The sequence below is a fragment of the Petaurus breviceps genome, unplaced genomic scaffold, assembly GCF_028583685.1.
Source record: "Petaurus breviceps papuanus isolate PSGF00001 unplaced genomic scaffold, PetGlider_PUasm1.0 37, whole genome shotgun sequence".
Classification (NCBI taxonomy): domain Eukaryota; kingdom Metazoa; phylum Chordata; class Mammalia; order Diprotodontia; family Petauridae; genus Petaurus; species Petaurus breviceps.
Genome location: NW_027186296.1, coordinates 51630110 through 51651407, shown reverse-complemented (window position 1 = coordinate 51651407; position 21298 = coordinate 51630110). Strand labels below are relative to the sequence as shown.

The window sequence follows — 21298 nt, the reverse complement described above, 5'->3', positions numbered from 1 at the left end:
AGAGCAAGTTGGGGTCAGGATGGGATGGAGTCAGTCTCACAATATATCCACTATGGAAATATTTTGCGCAGCTACACATGTACAACCTATATTGAATTGCTTATCTTCCCAGTAAGGGTGGGTGGCAAGGGAGGAAGGGAAAGAATCTGGAATTCAAAGTTTTAAAATCAAATTTTTAAAAATATATATTATTTTTTTTTTACATGCAATTGGGAAATAAGATATACAGGCACTGGGGTATAGAGATCCATCTTTCCCTACTGGAAAGTCAGAGCGGGAATGGGGGAGGATATAGGAGAGAGCAGATTGGAGGAGGGGGTATACAGTGGGATCACTGTTTTGGGGTGGTGGGTAGGGGAAAGACAAGGAGAAAATTTGTAACTCAAAATCTTGTGGAAATGAATGATGTAAACTAAAAAAAACATAATTTAAAAAATTTTTATTCAAACATAATTTGGAAAATGCCTGTCATCTCACTTCTGTTCAACAAGCATTTATAAAGCTTCTGTTCAAGGCACTTTGATAGACCTTGGTACTATAAAGACAAAACAAAATTCAGCTTCTACCTTCAGAAGAACTTATATAACCTATGAGTGGGTGTAAGACTTATAGAAGTAAATACAATATAATTTGAGGTGAGGGGTAGCACTAACATCTAGGAAGGTTATAAACCTTTAGTCTATTATTTTTTTTAATGTTGATAACTATATTTTAACTAAATTGATTTCCTTTGTAATCCCAGATGTTTTATTTTATGCATTTACAAACATAATTCTGAGAAGGGGTCCATAGGCTTCACCAGACTGCCAAAGAGTGACAACAAAAGGTTAAGAACACCTAATCTTAAAAAAAAGAACCCCTAATTTAGAAAAATAAGGTTGATTCTGCATTGCAGGAAGCCAAGGGTTCTAAAAGGCTAGGTTGGAGAGTAAGGGGTGGGGGGCAACATACAAGTTAAAATGCTATGCTGTATACACTAACGTAACTGCTAATGTTCTCTGTTGTTGCACAGAATTACATTATTTCTCCAAAGAAGGCTCTGTCATGTGGTCAGTCCTTCAGTTCTTTTAAAGGGAAGTTAGAATATACCAAAGAGAATGACCATCTCTGAAATGTTAACTGAGAGAGAATGGGCTTCATCAAAAAATTACTAACAACAACAAAAAAAATCGAAATGATGCCTCCCCTAACAGCTGTTGCTTTTATGAAAAAAAAAATGCATTTATGATATTTAAATTGCCTCAACTTATATTTTAACAATGAAAAAAAGTGTTTGTAATATGAGAAAACTAATTCGCTTTAGCTTCAATTAACGTATTTTCTCTGTCCTTTTTTTTTTTCTTCCAGGAGGACAACTGTGAGTTTCGTAGCTTACTGCTGCTCCACCCAGTGTCTGCAGACTTTTGACCTACTGAGTTGATAAACACTTAAAAGTACTCAGGAGTGTTGCCAGCTTAAAGCTGTATTAGACTGCATATCCCATTGGATACTGGAATACTGTTTATGTGCCAAAGCAGCAGAAGTGCCCAGTCAGGAATACTAACAGGCACTTAAATCTCACCCTATCAAATTTGGATAACTGCAGAAATCTTTTGGAAAAGTAACGGTCGAGCTTTAGAGGTAGAATGGATTCAGCCCTCCCCCAAGTTGGAATATAATCCAAAAAATTTTAAGGAGCTTTGGTCTCCAGTGTTTTTCTTTTTATGTGAGTGTGTCTCATATGTAAGCTATTTAGTTTGATGCGTCTCCCTGAATCTAATTTAAAGCAAGTTCCAGTTCCCCAAAGAACTGCAATTTCATAATATAATGAAATTAACTTTTAAACACACATACTTCCAATGATAAGCCTGATTCTTCTCTCTGTTTCCCCAGAGGGAAACTGCCACGATTTCCTCAGATGAATCTTTGTCAGTGCCCCCAAACTCTTCCTTACCACATTATAAAGAACCTCTCTGCCTCATTAGGAAATGGGTTTGTAGTGAAGCCTACCCAGATAGCCTGCTTGTCAGGTTAGGTTCCTCTGAAAGCTCACTAGGGAACTGTTCATTTAGCCTGTAAAAAGTCATGACTGTTTTTAATTGTGCAAGTTTATTAATAAGAGCCTTAAGTTTGCCCTTTTTTGTGGTGGAAGTTCCTTGTAGAAAAGATACTGATAATAAATGCACCTTTTAATGTTAGAAAACAGCCCATTTGCATATAAATATTTTAATAATCCAGGGTGAGATTCTTAGAGAGTTCTGAGAAATCTTTGAGTCTTAAAAGGATTTGACCTCACAATCTCTAGATTTAAACATTTCCAATAAACTGAGAAAAGTAAAGATGACCATACAAATACGTGGCATTCAATGCCCTTTTTGTGCGGTTTATGGTTAAACTTGATCAGTTTTGGTTTGCTTTTTGTTACTGAATAACAGGCCTCAACTGATATATGGTAAAACTAAAAAATATATGCAGTATGAGTTTTCTATATTGTCCTATAGTATATTTTTATTAATTAATATATTATGTTTTTAATTCTCTTAGTTTTTTCCCATAGCTATGTTTTTAAAATGCCACAGGGAACTGCAAAGATCTACAATTTGATTTTATAGAAAGATTATTAACTGGTAACCCTAAGAATATACCCTGGCAGTAGGAGAAGTCCTCTTACACCACACATCTCTGCTCTTCTTTTGAAAGTGTGGTGGCATTTTAAATGTGTCTTTGCTGCCAGATGTGCATTTTGGTTGCTGTAAAAGTATTTTGGTCTGCAGTTTTCAAAAGGCAGGATGAGAAGGTCAGTTTTTAAGGACTAACCATGAATACTCGCATTTGAATGGTCATGTTCATTTTCAGTGTTATCTAGGAGCTTTAGATTTTATTTGGTTTATGAAATTTTATTAATTGTCCTATATTTGAAATGCTAGGTTTTAACAGTGCTGAAATCCTACACAGTTACTGACAAATGTGTGATCTTTTCACAATAACACCACCTGCTCTTCAGAAAGCACTTTGGAATGGTGAAGGCAGAAAGAAGCCTGACATGTGTTTTCCAACTTTATTTGCACTATTCTTACTTTCCTTTTCCTTTTCATAACTTGGGCTTTTCAGCTTTGGCATTTCAAAAGCATAGAGTACAATAGATCTGAAGATCAGTTTTGAAACTACAGCATGTGCCCTGGACACTTCTTTAGGAACAATTGAGATTGTGGATGTAACCTGTTACATGTACATATGTTAGTGGGTGAAAAATATGGCGTGATTCTTCACAAATGTGATTCAGGCCTTGGTGGCTGGTGCCATGTGTCTAAGTGACTATAGATATATTGCAGCATCTTATTTTTTTTCCACAACCATATGTCAAGAGCTAAGTAGTTTTGAAGTGGAGATTTGTGTCTATGAAATATGCTATCTGATATTCAAGAATCAAGTGAAAATAAAGGTCCATTATTAACACTGGTTTAATTAGAAAATAATAACAAACTACTCAATAGCCATACAACCTTCCTGCATCTAAATTTAATAGGTACTGTCCTTTGAAAGCCAGGAAAGCCACCTAATAGTACCAACCCTTGTGGAATCTGAACTTGTAATCACTGGTATAGAGACAGAGTTTAATGTATTAAAAATGGGTATAATAATTTGGTTTCTTTGGTGCTGTTGGGTATGAAAATTTAATGCTAGATTCACTGCTGTTCATCTTTTTTCCTCTGCTAGAAATAATGTTATATCCTGGAGAATAGTGTCCTTCATGCTATATTTTAGAATTCTGTCCAATACAGTGCAAAGAAAATCAAATTCATGTACATATTTTAGATTTTTTGTTTTCTTGGATGAGAGTTCAATGCAGATTGGGCAATTAAAAAAATGGGAAAAGAAACTTTTATGTGATAGCTAACAATAGCCTAGTGAAAAGCAAGGCATTTAGATTTTTATTCAAATGACTGCATCAGTGATCAAAAGTGGTAAAAAAAAAAAATGTTTAAAACAAGACCTCTTCTAGTGCTCTGTTGTTTTAAAGGGAGGTAGTTTTAAATTGGCCTTTTGTTGATGTCCCTAAGGAAGTTTATTTGAGGATCATCATTTCACAGACAAAAGTTCAGTTGCTCATATCCAAATTAGATATGTCTTTAAAGAGAAAATATATTTTTGAACATACTTTTAAAAGTTTATAAGAGGTTGATACACTAAAGATATGCTCTGACTAATTGTATCTTAAATTCCCATATATTATCTCCAACCCATATCAGTTATCTTCAGTTGGGCGTCTATAGTAAATTTACCTTTTGTTTGCCAAAGAAGTACTTCATGCTAGCTTGTCTGACTAGTATAATACATACCTCTTTTGTTTCAAGATGAGTAAAGTGATCAGATTATGGGCCACTGCATACCATTCTTTAGGGGGGAAAATACATTCATCTTATGCTGTTCTGAATTTAAAACAGAGTAATGGAATAATGCTACTGAGACTTTCAAAGCTAGTTTTTAATGTATCAACAGGAAAATCAGGTTTATGTTTCCTTGATTAAAAATCAGGCATTCTTCTTTTCACTATGAAAAACTTAAATCATAATACATTACTTAAGTAGTAGTCAAAGTATCATTTTCTAGATGATTTATGTATAAGAATTCTTAACTAGGGCAACACTAATCCAACTTAATATTGTTAAACATTAAAATGTAAATTACTGTGATAGACTTGTAAATACACTCTCTTCAAGATGTCTCTTTTTGAAAATATTTCTATACAAAAGACTGACCACTTCATTTTTCCATTATCTTAGAGCTTTTAGTTCACTCCTACTTAACTGCTAATGAGGCCTCCTTAAATACTTGCTAGAAATTCAAAGAATAAAATATTTTCTCCTCTGAAATGATGGATTTTTTTAAAGCTACATTTCTTAAAAACAGCTTTGTATTTCTTTCAGAATTAAAGTATTCTCACTATTCCAATGCAGAAACAAGTTTACCATCTTATTAGCTGATATATACTTGAAGGTGACATGATAAAATGACCAAGTGAGAATTCTCCTTGACAAGAAAAAGAAACCTATTTTATTGCTGAGGAAACCTATTTTATTGCTGTCTTTAAAAGCAGGATATCATGGTCCCTTAGGCTTTGTGCATAATACAACCAAAAGGTACTAGTGCATTAGAATACAGTACAGCCTACCAAGCTAAAGTACTTGGAGATAATTAGTAACATTTTTATATTCGCATAAGGATTAGACTTGCAAGGATTTAAGATATTTTCTTCTTCCACTCACCTTACCACAGAGGCCTGGATTATCACTGCTTTCACTATTTGCATTACAGAATATCAGGTTCTAACTGATTTACACAATGAATTTTGAGAACCTTTAATAACCCAGGATTTTTAATTTTTGTATAACAAAAGTATTTTCTAAGAATACATTGGCCTTTTAAAAGACATTATGGCATTCATTTGGAGTGTATGCATTTATATCTGAAACATATTAACTGTACCCCTTCTTGTTTGAGTCCCAAAGCTGCTATTGTGTTGATTAACTATTGAGCTTGAACCCTGTGATTGCTTAGAAGTGTAAATGTATTTCCTCTTCATTGTCTTAACCAAAAACTTTTTGTAAAATGGAAAAAAAAATTGTACTAGATGTTTAAATTAAAGCCAATGATGCAACTTAGTGTACATGTTTGTTAATACATTTTTGGGATAGTTCATCTATCTATAAAACAAAATGAAAGGATCTACTGGTACTGTGGCTATTAAACTAAAAGACTTTAGTTGAACCGATATCATGTGTTGCCCTTGTTGATTAAATACTAAGCCCAGGCCAATACTTCAGTAATTAAAAAAAAAAAAACATAGTCAAGATCAGCTGCAATGATTTAATCACTCAATTTCTTGATCAAATAATTGCAATTCCAACTAGAAACTCCCAAATATTAGAGTAAAAGCATGTGCAAATGTGTTTTGAAATATCTAGTGGGGTAGGGGAAGGTCTGTAAATGTACTATTGTTACTGTTCATTCATTTTCAGTCACATCCAACTCTTCATCACCCCATTTGGGGTTTTCTTGGCAAAGATACTGAAGTGGTTTGCCATTTCCTTCATTTTATAGATGAGGGAACTGAGGAAAACAAGGTTAAATGACATGCCCAAGGCCACACAGCTAATAAGTATCTGAGTTGACATTTGAACACATGTCTTTCTGACTAGAGGCCAGATGCTCTGTGCACTCTGGCACCACCTAGCTCCCCACTGTAAATGTATAGGGCCTCTTTAGAAGTTGTACTTATTGCTGATTTGTGCACATAAATTCATAGATCTCGAACTGAAAGGGAGGAACCTTAGAGGTCATTGTCTAGCCCCCTCATTTTTTGCAGAGGAGAGAAATGAAGACCAGAGATGTTAAGTGACTTGCCATCATCACACAGGTACTGTCTGAACAGGATTTGAGCCCAGGTCTTTATAAAAAACAGAGCTCAGAAAGAAGGAATTATTAAATGTCATGTTCTTTGGACAACCATCTTATTTTCAAATGTTTCTTTTGCTTTATCGGGAAATCCAGAATACTTTCATGCAAATCTCATTGATACTTCTCCAAAATCAACTACTTTGTTATAAAAAGTCTAATTGTTTTAATGTTGAGATGCCTAGTTCCATAAAAACAAGAATATATTTAACCAAACAAGATTATGTTTAACAGTCATGATCATCACCACCATTACCACTTTCACTATTTTTAATATAAAAAACTATTAAAGATGTAATTGTCCATAAGTTATTAAGTGAGTTAACTAATTAATTATACCCCTCCTGGGTCTACCGAATGCTTCACATAAACCAAAATGTGTCTTGATTTTGAAAACCTTTTAATATCAGGAATCAGATTTTAAATATGACAGCCTGGTGTATTTTTTTTTTCTTTTTCACTGCTAATTGTTCTAAGCTAGTTTAATTAAAGTTTGGCCTAAAAAAAAAAAAAAAACCTCAAAGCCCAGGTGGAAATATGTATGCTATTAATTTCAGATTTTTCAGGTTAACAACATGGGACTCCATGTGTTGAGAGTATAGTAAATAATTTGAAAAAGAATTTGTTGATGCTACTAAAAGTAAAAATATTCCATCTCTGGATTTTTAAAAAATAATTTTAAAATATTTTTTCTGAATTTTGATTTCATGTTTTTTGTTCACATCACTTCCACAAGATTGATTTATTTCATAGGAAATCCTAAGGATTTCCTTTTCTCCTGTTGCCAACTTATCTAGGGAAGGCAGATGGGAGAATAATTCTTTCCCAGCAATTAAATCACTACTACTATTAGAAATGCAAATTACCAATTTGCCTCTTTTCAACTATAGAACAATCTTAAACAACTTGATGCTATTGTTTAGTGTCAGTTTCATTATGAAAGAAGCAATGTGCTATAATTAGATTGAAAATTTGTATTTGTGTATTGACCAAAATGTATATTTGCATATTGACCAAGACATTATAACATATATACTGTATATATATTATATATACTGGAACCGATCTAATCTTCAATGAATGTAATAAATTCCTGCAAACTTGCATCTTATTAAGACAGTAAGCCAAAAAAAAAATGAGTTGTACTTTGGATAAATGAGCTAGTTTTTGTTTAACCTTAGTAAATTCATAACATGGGCCATAGCCAGAAAATTAGTAGCAGAAATGTTTTCCAGAGATCACTGCAAAATTAAGATACAGAATCTCTTTCAGTTAGAGCTAAAACAATTTATGGAACAATCTGAGGTTCTACTCTACCTGACAAGGAATTATTACCACAGATTAAGATTAGCAGTAAACAAAAGATTGTAAATGCCAGTGAGAAAATTCTACCCATCGGGGAGTTCTCTGGCTCATTTCCAAGTGGCTAAGAAATTTTCTTTATGTGAAAAGTAAAGGGAGTAGAAAAGAGGAAATACATGTTTCAAACAAAACAAAAAACACTTAGAATTCATTTAGAGGGAAGTCAATATATAAACCTCAAGTAGAGATCCTATTTACTGCACCTACTTTTTAATCTTGTGTACTATTTTGCTTTCCATTTCCTCCTTAACAATATATAATTAATATTTGACAATCGTGTAAAAAAGAAACATTACAAATTGATCTGTTTGGGTTAAAGTTCACGTCTCCAACTTCTCTGTATCTATGCAAAGCTATATTCTTGCTGTAATTTAAAATTGGAAGCCACAAACCTTCATTTGACTTTGCTGATGCCAGTACAACACAACTGGTAGAATTTTGTTTCCATAGGCAGAGAGGATGGGTGGCATGCAGTATATCTTGATTGATAATGGTGGTGGTGATTCTGCTGAGGAAATGATGATTATTGATTCAGTACTTAGAAAACCTATAGAGAAAGGAAACCAATCTCTGTTTACATTGTAGCATGCCAAATGAGTATTTCAAGGTTAAGAGAACCCTTAGGGCATTGAGGATCATTAAGCAAGCCTTAATTGAATGAGATAATATGCAGTTTCTGTAGAAATGCTATATGACTTTTTACAAGTGGTATCTGTATTTGAAGTTTTTAATGGAAAAACATTGAAAAATAGTGAAGTCACATTAAAGGTAAATATGCAAAGCTAGAATTAAAAAGAAACAGAATTTGATAGTGTAAGTAGCAAAAGAGTAATCATAGTTGTTTCTCTCCCTTGGTTGATGTATCTGTGTCTGGCAAGATGTTTGAACAAATTATTTTACTTTAAAACATTTCTACCTTTTTCTATATCTTTTATTTGTATCATATTGCTGAGTTTGGTTTTACAGTACCTGTTTTGGAGGGTGTGGAAAATCTTTTAAGAGTAGCTCAAGTTTATTGATATTTTATAGGAATTTGGGGGATCTTTGGACCAAATCTGGATAATAAAGCATAATCATATGCCTGCTTTAAATTCTTTCTAAGGTAAATGACCTTGCTAGAAATTACCATGAATCATATTTATTTTATAATGGACATCTTTAACTAGGTCGGCAATAAATAGTCATAGTCTACAACCTATATTTTTTATATATCACATTAGACAAAGTCTGCTCTTTATGTAATTCTTTTTGTTTTTTGCTTTTTTTTTTTGGAGGGCAATTGGGGTTAAGTGACTTGCCCAAAGTCACATGGCTAGTAAGTGTGTCAAGTGTCTGAGCTAGGATTTGAATTCAGCTCCTCCTGACTCCAGGGCCAGTGCTCTATTCACTGCTCCACCTAGCTGTTCCTTAAGATAATTCTTACTACATGTTAACAGAAAGATTTTGCTATGCACTCTTTCCTCAAAAACACTAGAATTTTATTTGGACACTTTCAAATGTTTCCCAGATTTCTTATAATCTAGCGAGGGTTCTAATCTGAAACTGTGCTCTTTGATACATCATTGTGTTTATCATAAATTTCTGCAATACTCTAATGCCTATGTTAAAGCCATCATTTTCATTTTGAGCTTGTCTCTTTTTATGATAGTTTAGGTGAAAGATTGTAGATGATAGAATATTAGACCTGGAAGAGATTTTTAAAGATTACCTATATCAACTCTCATTTTACAGATGAAGAAACTGAGACCCAAAGAAGTTAAGTGACTTGTCCAAGAATTTCAGTTTAGGAAACTTAATTCAACTATAATAAGAAACCACAAACACCCAAATAAAAAAATCTAAAAGTTTGCCTACTCACCCTCGAAAGGGTAAAACAAAAGAAACTGATATGGAAGGGAAAAAATTATATTGAAGGGGCAAAATTAAATATCTATTAGAGATGAAAAGTCTCTATTAAATGTTTTCCCCTATTTGTTCTTACCTGATACTTTAATGCTTGTGAATTCAACTCCGAAGTTATATTTTGCCCTATATAGAAAACCAAGTATATTTCGACACATGTATGTGCTACACAGAATAATCACTTCAATGCTAAAAATATTCTTCTGCTACTAACTCAATTAAAAATATGCAACAGGAAGTCTTAATTAAGGCCTCTAGGTTGATAAAACTCAGCTTCCAAACAATATGCTATTGTTAGGAACCATACTCCAAGCATAAAGAATAACCAACAGTCTCAGTTGACAGCTTTTCTAAGCACCTACTGTGTTCTCAATGTTGAGAACAGCATACAAAATTATTCAATTTTTGCACCAAAAAATATTGTGATTATGATGGTAGTATGGGGGTGGAAAAACCATGTGGTATCAAGAAAGGAAAAACTTAAGCTCTTAGCTTCAATCATGGTAAGAGCTAAATTGACAGGAATCCAAATTCCTTAAGGAAATTTGGGACCTGTTGCAACCATCTTACACCACCTTTCTTTGATGATGGTGATGGATGATAATTTTTAATTTTTCAGCACCTGGTGCCCAGTGCCTGCAGGCTTCATGGCACGATAACAAAAAAATAACTAAAACATCATTTACAGAATGGCAACATGTCCCAGGAAACCACAGAAAGTAGCAGAGTGAGAATCACTCAACTTCTCCAAAGGCCATAAATAGTAGAACCAAATGTGAATTGGACCCACACAAAAATAACAAAAATCAGTATTCTGAATTTTGCCCTCAAGAGTGGTTGAGGTGGACTTTGGGGAAGGATCTATACAAGAGGCTTTGTTCATATGGTCAAACTCACTAACTCATTAAAAGAAAAGCTAAACTAACATTTTAGCTTAATCTGATCACTTGCAATAATACCTTACATTTTTTCAATGCTTTTAACTCTTCAAATCACCTTCATTTCTGATCTCATTTGGAACTTTATATTAAGCTTTTGATGTAGATAATACTACATATAGAATTACCCTCATTTGATAGTTGAGGAAACTGAGGCAATATAACCATGTATCTCTCCTGCTCAAGAAGTTCCAGGGGCTCACTATTAACCTCCAACATAAAAGACACACAGCTTTGCTTGGCATTTAAAGCCCCTGACAAGCTAACTCTGGCCTATGTATTATTGTACATTACTCCTTTTTACACAATGTTTTCTAGCCAAACTGACCTGCTTGCTGTTCCTGACACAACTACTAATATAATTCCTGTCCTACTATGTCATGTTGCCTTTTCTAAAAACAGTTTCCATTTCTGTACCTGTCCTCTTTTAAAATCCCTCCCTTCATTCAAGGCTCAGCTCAAACATTATCGAGGCCCTTCACCTTCAGGCCCTTCCTTTCCCCTTTACCCATTGGATTTTTGCCTCCCAAGATTTCTTTGTACTTACTTTGTATTGTTTTTGCTTTATCTGTCTTCTGTCTATCTATCTATCTATCGTTTCTCCTTCAGCAGAATCGTTGTGTTCTTCATTTTCGAAGAGGACTATGACATCAGTAAAATGATGACATGACTTGCAGTTGACTTTGATTTGAGTGAGGGAGGGCTGTGCAAGGTCACCAGCCTCACTTTATCCTCCAGAGCCATCCTCAGCAAAATTAAGCTCTTTGGGGACAGGGACTATTTCTGCCTTTATATACCCAGCACTTAGCACAATTCCTGTTACAAAGCAGGCTCTTGATGAAAACTTATTTGTTGAATGAATTAGCATGTTGCAGTAGAGAAGATCCTGGATTTGGATTCAGTCCTGGTCCTGGATTGGTCCCATCTTGACTCTACTACCTGGGTGGCCTTGGGTAAGTCTTTTAACTGCTTTGGGCCTTAGTTTCCCATCTGTCAAATGAAAGAGTTAAACTAAATCAGTAAACATTTATTAAGCCCCTACTATGTGCCAGGCAGTGTGCTAAACTGTGAGGATACAAAAAGAGACAAAGGACATTACCTAACCCCAAAGAGCTTATAATCTAATGGGAAAGACAACTGCATACAAACAACATATAAAGCAATCTATATAAAGGTTAAATAAGAAATAATTAACAGGAAAACACTAGAATTAAGAAGAGTTGAGGAAAGCTTGCTGTAGAAAGTGAAATTTTAGTTGAGACTTAAAGGAACCTAGGGAGCTGCAGAGGGAGAGTATCCTATACATAGGGGGCACTCAGAGAGAATACTAAGAGTTGAGACATAAGGTGTCTTATTTGTGGAATAGCCAGGAGACTGGTATCCTGTCCAGATTTAAATTATGATCCTATGATGTTTAGGCTCTTGGCCAAGATCACACAACAAGTTAGTAACAGACCTTATACTAAAACCACTATACCATAATGCTGTATAATTAAAGGTATTGATTATGCAGACAGTTGTTGAGATGAACGACTTCGATAAATATTACATACCTACAGTCCCACTGTGCCAAGTGCTAGAGGAGAAACAAAGTTTATATGACTGCCCTCATACTGTTTACAGTCTAATAGAAGGAAATTATTCATGAATACAGTATGTAACTATGATATAAAATAGTAAGAGCCGTGTAAAGTCCATTTGGTGTCTAGTAAGTTCAATTCCTGTATAGATATTGTATGGCTACAGGCCTCATGGCACCATACAAACAACGTATATGTACAATTATATATGTGTGTATATATAACTGACCTCAAGTTCTGGAACTGGAAACAGTACATGACAAGCTGCACTATAATGCAGTGATGTCTGTAAGACAAATCTCCAACCCAAGCTGCTTAAGAGAGACAACCAAGAAGAGACCTAAATGTTCTGAGCCCCAGTGACAAACACTCGCTTGCCATTTAGACACCATAGCACAAGCAGAGATTACTAGGGGCTGTTAGGGAACCCTGGAGTCTAGCCTCTGGGTTTTCCTGAGATCTGCTTGGAAGCAATGTGATCAAATGGAAAGAATGTTATCTCTGGATTCAAAGGGCCTGAGTTCATATACTGGCTCTGCTGCTTGATATCTGGATGATCATGAGCAAGTCATTTGGCGTCCCCAGCCTTTAATTTCCTCATCTGTAAAAAAAAAAAAAATGGGGGGGGGGGGTGGAGGGATGGCTAGGTGACACAGTGAATAGAGCACCAGCCCTGGAGTCAGGAGGACCTGAGTTCAAATCCAGCCTCAGACACTTAACACAAAAAACTAGCCATGTGACCTTGGGCAAGTCACTTAACCCCAGTTGCCCTGCCTTTCCCCTCCAAAAAGCAAAAAACAAAAAATGGGGTCGGGGGTGGACAGTGTTTGGAAGAAAATCTATGTTCCCATGAAGAAACAGGAGGAAAATGATGTGATCTACTTGGTCCAACTTTACCAGTTAAGGTATATTTCAAGAGCCCATAGTTTGTCTTCTATGCTTTCAAATGAAGTCTATCAGTGAAAGCAATCAGTTGGTACCAAACCATTAGGAAAAACAGAACTTGTCTGTTAGGCAGACAACAAGAAGAAAAGCAATTTGCTTTATTTATTAAGCAATTACTACGTGCCTAGCACCTTGCTAACCCATGGTAATACAAATATACAAAGACAGTTGATGACCTCAGGGAACTTACATTTTAAGAGAGAAAGACTATGTGCAAAAAAAGGGGGCAGAACTGTGTGGGGTGAGAGAAGAATAGATATCCACAAAGGGCCATGAGGATCAATTCTCAAGAGTCAGAAACACAAGTGGGAGGGGAATGAAGTCTGGTTTCACCTGGGCTGTCCAAAAAGTGGAAGGCCCCTGGAGGAGCTCACCAATGGGAAAAAAAAGGTCAACATGGGCCCATGAGAGATGGATGTTCCAGAGTAAGAAGACTAAGCACTGAAAGAAAATCCAGGGTGTGAAGTCAGGTAAAGTTATGGTGGCAAAGTCCCGGGGAGTTGGAAACTTGACTGGGAGGATAATGAAAGACAAATGATAAGAAAGAAAAAAAACTTGGCAATGACCATTTTAAAATAGACTTTGGTAAATGTTAGCAAAAGTACCCCTTTAAATGATCTCTTGCAGAAGTAATTGTACATGACAGGTGGGAAGCAGAGGGCGCCAGTGTTTGTCAGTAGAAAACAAGGTATAATGAACCAATCAAGCATTTATTAACCACTTATATGCCAGGCACTATTGGTGATATAATATGCCTATTGAATGCTGATTAAAACTGAATGCTCAGAAGCAAAATTGTGGTAGCTACATGTTCCCTAGCACCTAATAATATTTCAAATAAATATTATTTTCCTTTGCTATCTAGCAAACATCTAAAGAGAAGGGTATTGATTTTATCATATGTGTTATAATATATTGCATTATTATACATATAAACATATTATACACATATGTATATATATGAACACTTTAAAAACCTTGGCTGAAAACTCCAAATGTGCTATCTCACTCTGACCTTGGCAACATTTTCCAACCAGGTCCCTCTGCGTACTATTTGGTCTGCATTTTTACATTACAATGCTTGTTTGTTTTATATTTTGAAGACATAAGTCCACTGAAATTTCTTATCTGGATTATAAATAAAAGTGCTTAACTGATTTTATTCATCCTAGATAAATAGATAATGATAGCTTACTTTTATGAGGTTTTAGACTTTCCAGTTGTTTTACACACATTATCAGTTACCTTATCTATAAAAGGGAAATGTTATATTACATAATTTCTCAGGTTCCTTCTAGCTCTGAATCTCATGAACTCATTTGCTCTTCCTAATAATACTATATTGTAGATAGTACAAATATTAGTATTAACATTTTTGTAGATGATGAAGTGAGGAAAATTAGTGATGGAGCTAGGACTCAAGCCTAGGTCTTCTGATTTCATGTCCAGTGCACTCCATTGCCTCTCTCAAAAATTTAACTAGAAAGCAGCTTTATGAGATATGACTTTGGTCTGAGCTATACAACAATGAGCAAATGAATCATCAGTGTTATTCAGAATTAAAATAACCCTATTTCAGTTTCTAGGACAACTAGATGATGCAGTGGATAGAATGCTGGGCCTAAAGTCAGGAAGACTTATCTTTGTGAGTTCAAATCTGGCCTCACACACTTAACTAACTGTGTGACCCTGGGAAAGTCACTTAACCCTGTTCCTCATTTGTAAAATGAGCTGAAGAAGGAAATGGCAAACAGATACAACTGAAAAATGACTCAATAACAACCATCTTAGTTTCTAAAATTATGTGATGGATTCATTGTAGAGTGTCAAAACTCAAAGGAACTTTTGGAATCCTCCAATTCAACCCTCCCATTTTATAGACAAGCAACCCATAACCTAAAAAAGTTAAATTACTCAACCAAAGTTAACTCTTGAGCAACTATAATGTATTTAGAAGTCAGAAACACGAGTTCAAATGCATATAAGTCACTTAAACTCTTTCCTCATCTATAAAATGGAGATAATAGTACTATCTACCTCCTACAGTTGTTGTTAGAATAAAATTAGATAATATTTGTAAGTTGTTCTGAAAATCATAAAGCTCCATTTAAATATTAACTATTATTTTTGTTATTATTACTTAGTTGAAAGACTACAACCTGGTCTTCAAACTCCAAATACAATTCCCATTTTTACTATATCATGTTGCCTTTTCTAAAAGGATTCTAATTAACTCAGCGCACATATTATTAAAATGTACATATTTTGGAGAAGATTTAAATTTAGGTGTCATTAAGCTTATAATTTCATTGCAGAGAAAGGACAAAACAAACAATTCTCTATATGCTAAATTGGATGCTCTCTATTGGTCTTATTCAGACCCCTCCAGACTTGATCATCCTGTTCATTTGAACTTGAGTCTTCCTTGTTTATAGTTCAAAAGAACACAAGATGGAGAGTCTGAAGGCCTGGGTTTGAATTCTGACTCCCTGCTACTATCCACCTTTCTGACTCTGTGATGTCAGGTAAGTCATTTATTTGACTTTTCTGAGCCTTTAGTTTCTTCATCTGTAAAGCAGGAATCACACTTATGCTACTAACTTTGGGGGAGAGGGGTTAATGAGGAGCAAATAAGACAAGGTATGTAAGGCATTTTGAAACAATAAAGTTGTTATTCCCTAAACTGCCTTTTATCTCAGTTTCATAATAGGGTGACAGTCAATCAAGTATTTATTGAGTACCAGCTATGCCCAGCACTGTGTCAATCTCTGTAGATGATATAAAGAAGAAACATTCTTTTGGGAAGGAAGGAAAAAAACATTTATTAAGTGATTATTATGTGTCAGGCTCTATGCTAAGCCATTGCAGATATAATCTCACTTGATTCTTTCAACAACCCTGGGAGGTAGGTGCCATTACCCCATTTTATAGATAAGGAAACTGAGGTAGACAGAAGCTAAGTGACTTGCCCAGGATCACACAGCTAGTAAGTGTCTGAGGTCACATTTGACCTCATATCTTCCTTATTCGAGGCTCAGCACTCTGTCCACTGCACCACCTACCTGCCTTGAGACCACTAATACTGCATATTGCTTTTAAATTTACGAGTCTTTTTACAAACATTATTTCATCTTGTCCTCACATTAACTTTCTGAGGTAGGTGCTATTATTATTCCAATTTTACAAATAAGGAAATTGAGACTGAGAAAGGTTGTAGTTAATAAGTGTCTGAGTCAGAATTTGAACTCAGGTTTTCTCTGACTCTATGGCCAGTGCTAAGTGCTAAATGACGTTGTTCATATTATAAGTGCTAGAACAGTTCAGAGAAGAGAGACAAGGGGGGATTGTTGCTTTTGAGCTAAAAGGGGTCTCAGAGGTTATGAGATCCAACCGTTTTGCATATAAAAAACCGAAGCCCACATAGTGATTTGCCCAGGTCACACATTAAGACATAATGCAGCTAAAGCCGTGCTTCAAACTCAGATTTTCTGATTCCAATCCAATGCCCTTTTTACCACATCAGTTTGTGCTGAAATAGCCTTGAGAACTCACAAAGTAAGCTACACTTGAGCTACCCTAATGAGAAGATTGCCTCAGGCTTTCACTCTGAAAACCCCTGGTATGTCATAATTAAGGTCATGGATATTACGTTCCCATTTACCAGAAACTAACCTCGTGCTTTGTCCTCTAGAACATGGAAGAGATATTTCATTTTGTTAATCCAAGGCCCTGCTTTTAAAAGACATCTGCTGGTTTCTGGAATTCCTGTGAGAAAGAAATTAACAATTCATTGAGAGGTTTTCTAAAACTACACCAGGTAAATGCAGCTAGTAGATAGAGCACTTGGCCTGGAATTAAGAAGATCTGAGTTCAAATCTAGCCTCAGACACTTACTAGCTGTGTGATCCTAGGCAAGTCATTTAACCCTGTTTGCCTCCTTTTTCTCAGCTATAAAATAAACTGTAGAAAGAAATGGTAAACTACTCCAGTATCTCTGCCAAGAAAGCCCCAAATGAAGTCACAGAGTCAGAAACAACTGAAATGACTGACAAGGCAAATGCAAAGAAATATAAGAGAGAAGGCAGAGAGGACTACATAGTTTGTGCCAAGTTCCTAAGATAGGGTCCTTCTTATGAAGGCTGTATCTTGTACTCTCACCATTTCCTCTGTGCAGGATGACATTGGTATATAGGGAAAAGTCCTGCTGTCTTGACAGAGGCAGCTAGGCTGTGCTGCAGATTGAGTGCTAGGTCTGGAGTCAGAAAGACCTTGTTCAAATATGGCCTCAGTTACTGGCTATGTGACCCTAGGCAGGTCATTTAACCACTGTCAGCCTCAGTTTCGTCATCTGTAAAATGAATTGGAGAAGGAAATGGCAAACCACTCCAGTATCTCTGCCAAGAAAACCCCCGTTTCCTACGTACTTTACCTATACTAGATAAAGCCAAATGGGAAATACCCAATCCCTGCCCTCAGGTGCTTACCATTATAGGAGGCATCAAGATGCATTTCACTAGTCCACTGGAGCTGGCTCCTTTCCACAGCTAATGACTGCAATCCCAGTCTTGGAGACTCTGGTGTCTTTGGTGTGTTTCTAAATTCTGAATCAAGTAACTTAGAGACTGTTTCACAGAAAACTGTCAGAAGCAAAATCCTATTTCTCCTCACTGCCAAATAATCACTTGCCCAGAAGTCCCAGATGTTTGCTGTCCATGTTTACTCCCTGTACTCGGCATTGCTGCCAAGTCCGATGCACCATTTGCAGCTTATGTGTGTGCATACTGGACACTCACAAAGTTTGTCCCCTTTCTTCCTTTCCCTGACAAGGACCAGTTATTTGAATTCCTTCAAGGCTGTCTATCACCAGAGAGCCACAGTTTAACAAGAACCCTTTGCAGCAATACACAAATGTGGGTATGGTCACTTTGGTGTTCATTCAGCAGAATGTTTGTTTTTTCCAAAAAACCCCAACAAGTCCCCACACCTACTCCCCCAACATATTTGCATTCAAGATTTAAAGAGTTAAGTATACTTGATCAGAGGAGGGGTTTTCAAGCCTAAGTGACATCATTAGCTTCACTCAGACTATAGTGATAATAGCCCTGACAATGAGACCACATGACCTTTTATTGCTTGGAATAGACATGTCACCAGAGCCCTGGGAGTGCTGGGACTTGTTCCTCATCATAATTCTCTCTAGTTGCACAATGGAAACTGCTGCCCTGTCATTTTAGCATATCTCTGATCTGTGCACATGGAAAACATCACAGAGAACATCTGTCTGTCAGATAGAGTAGATTCCACTCCATCAACCTCCTGATAAGCAGGGCCCCCTCTTTCCCGAGAACATTTCTGGAAGAGATTCATGGCAAATGCACCACAAATCCTGCGCGAGGCTGTAGCTGGCACAATTCACCCATTCAGATGCCTCCTGGTGTCGGCTGCCCACGACAGGTGCGGGTTGGTGTTTTCCAGGCTTCATTTCCCACATCACAGGCCTCTCTTCACTTCAGGCTGTTTTGCTTCAATGAGTCAAACTTACCTGAGAAAAAGTTTTCATCAAATAGCTTAATGCTTCAGGTGAAAAACCACAATGGCTTTATAAATCAGAGCCAAGGGTTGCCATAAGCCTCTCAAAATCAGAGCAACCAAATGGAAGAAATACTTCTCTCCCCCCTCCCCACAAATCTTCTCAGCTTAACAGATGACTGGTCACCAGAAAGGAGGAAATGTGAGACCCTGCTTGACAGGACACATAAGGTTTTGGTGCTTAGTTTTTACAAGAAGTTCACCACAGGGGAATACCATTTGGCAACCGAAATAATTCATGGTTCTTTCCTGACTTTGAGCCACAAATCACCCTTCCCTTCCCCAACTCTAACCCCTCACACCCAACCCTTAGCAGGTGGGAAAATGATTCAAGGACAGTGAGTGGGGTCACTTCCCTAACCAACATTTCCATTCCTTTCGACAAACCAGTCATCTCTGTGAGCATGCAAATAGGGTAGTCATAAGATTCAAATCCTTCCTGCTGAGAGTGTTATAGTCACATCAGCGTTTTCAAGTCTGAAAAGCTTTGGCCTCTTTCCTGCTCTTCTGGGCCCAGAAGTCTGTGAACTCTTTCTCTTCCCTTTTCTCCCACTCCCTTCCTCTGGCCCCCAAAGGTATAGACCAATGAGATCCTTCAAACCCAGCAGGCCAGGAAGAAAACACCCACAAAGAGTGACCACATTGTGGAGGTTCATCTCAGGAAGAAGACCACAGATCCCACCCAGCTGCCTAACCACATGAGCACTAGAGGAGCACATGAACTCTAGAAAGTTGGTCAATATAATTTTCAGGAGGTTAATTCCCTTGTCTTCATCCTCTCTCTTTCTCTTCTTGTTCCTACAAGCCAAACAGGACTCTATAGCTGAAGGGCTTCTAGAGAAAGATCAAAGAATCACAGATTTGGAGCTAAAAGGAATCTTAGAGGCTTTTAAAGTCCAACCTGTTTATTTTACAGATGAAGAAACCAAGGCTTCCAGGAGTTAATTGACTTTTGCCCAAAGTCATACAGATAATAAGTGGTAGAGTCTAGACTAGAACTCCGGGCCTTGGACTCCATGTTCTGCACACTTTCCACCATCATGCAAGTATCATGTTGTTCATCAACAGAAAAGCTTGTAGTTTCCAAAAAGCCTCCACAGATTTCTCCCTTTCCAACAGCAAAAAAAGGAAAAAAAATGTAAAAGGGAAGGTTCTGCTTTGACCTCAGTTAATGTAATCACAAAAGGTCCAGATACCTCAACTGAATCACTCAATCTATGAACTAGGTATGAACTAGGTGCTGAAGAATTTTCCTACTATCCCCCCCGAAAATGTGTGAGTAAGTCATTTATCAATTTGAAAGAGTTGTAGGATTTGGGCCATTGGATTAAGGCTAGTGATGACAGACAAGAAACATATTGTAAATAGTGAGAATCAGACAGACCTCTGGGCCTGTGTATAAGAATAGCAGGCAGTCAAGCAGAAAGTAATACATTTGTGAAATGCCCTGGTTTCTGGAGTTGAGGATTTAAAATTGGTGTAGGGTACCTGAGAAAGAAGTGATCATTTTCCCTACCCATCAACATTACCATCAAAGAAAATGAACTGGTGGCAGAGAACTGGGATCAGAGAGTCTGGGCCATTAGGAGATGATAATAATTATAAACATAATAGTAGTATTTATATAGCATTTTTAAGTTTGCGAAGAACTCAACAAATATTATCCCATTTTATCCTCACAACAACTCTGTGAGGTAGGTACTAATATTATCCCCATTTTATAGGTGAGAAACTGAAGCAGATAGAGGTAAGTTTATTTGTCCAGTTAGTAACTGTGTAAGGTCATATTTGAACTCGGGTCTTCCTGACTCTGGGCCCAGGCTGCTCTATCCACTCTGCCATCTAACTGCCTCCTATTCTTCTGGGATAATGGATCCTTGTGGGAGCAGAAGGACATATTGAGGACAAATGGATTCAGAAAGACAGCCATCTGAGGAAATTGGCCAATTCTAAGAACATGGCACCAGGGAAGAAGAAATGGCATAGACTCAGGAAAATGATTTTATACCATAAGGCATCAGGAGTTATGAGTTATTCCTTTGACACATGTGTATCTTACATATGTTCTTCACTATCATTGTATTCTTAGTTTAAGCCCACTGTTTCCATGAAACTAAATGTATTTTTGGGAAAGTGTGCCCCATACTCTTTCTGATGCCGTATTTCCTTACTACACCTCTTAATAAATACTTTTGCTAAAAAAAAAAATACAACAGCAACAACAAAAATATGTCTTGGTTCATGGCTGGTGAGAAACACACTTTCTAGGGCTTGTCAGCAGCCTCACTTGAAATAAAAACCCTTGTGGTTATCTCTAGAACCCTGAGAGTACTCATAGTCAGCCACCCTCTGGGTACCCCAAACCTTGAGTACAAAATGGAGGAGTAGCCAACACCAACATCCCTTGAAATTATAATGAGTTAGGGATAAAGCTGCAAGAAGTTCAAAGAGGGAAATGGAACAACAGTTCTCATTAATACTGCCTTTAGCCTTCAAATGAAAATGAACCTCATTAAGGGAATCAGGTTAAGTCATCACTTCTTACAG

At 36.5% G+C, this 21298-nt stretch overlaps 1 protein-coding gene across 2 annotated transcripts in view; it reads left to right on the top strand.

Annotated features, from left to right (window-relative positions):
• Positions 1–6888, top strand: part of LRRC28 (leucine rich repeat containing 28) — a 187499-nt gene extending 180611 nt beyond the window's left edge. For both annotated transcript variants that reach the window (XM_069098495.1, XM_069098494.1), the window contains one exon: positions 1348–6888. In XM_069098495.1, coding sequence (XP_068954596.1) covers positions 1348–1420 — 73 coding nt within the window. In that variant the 3' untranslated portion in view covers positions 1421–6888. The remainder of the gene's footprint in view (positions 1–1347) is intronic.
• The last annotated feature ends 14410 nt before the right edge of the window (positions 6889–21298 follow it).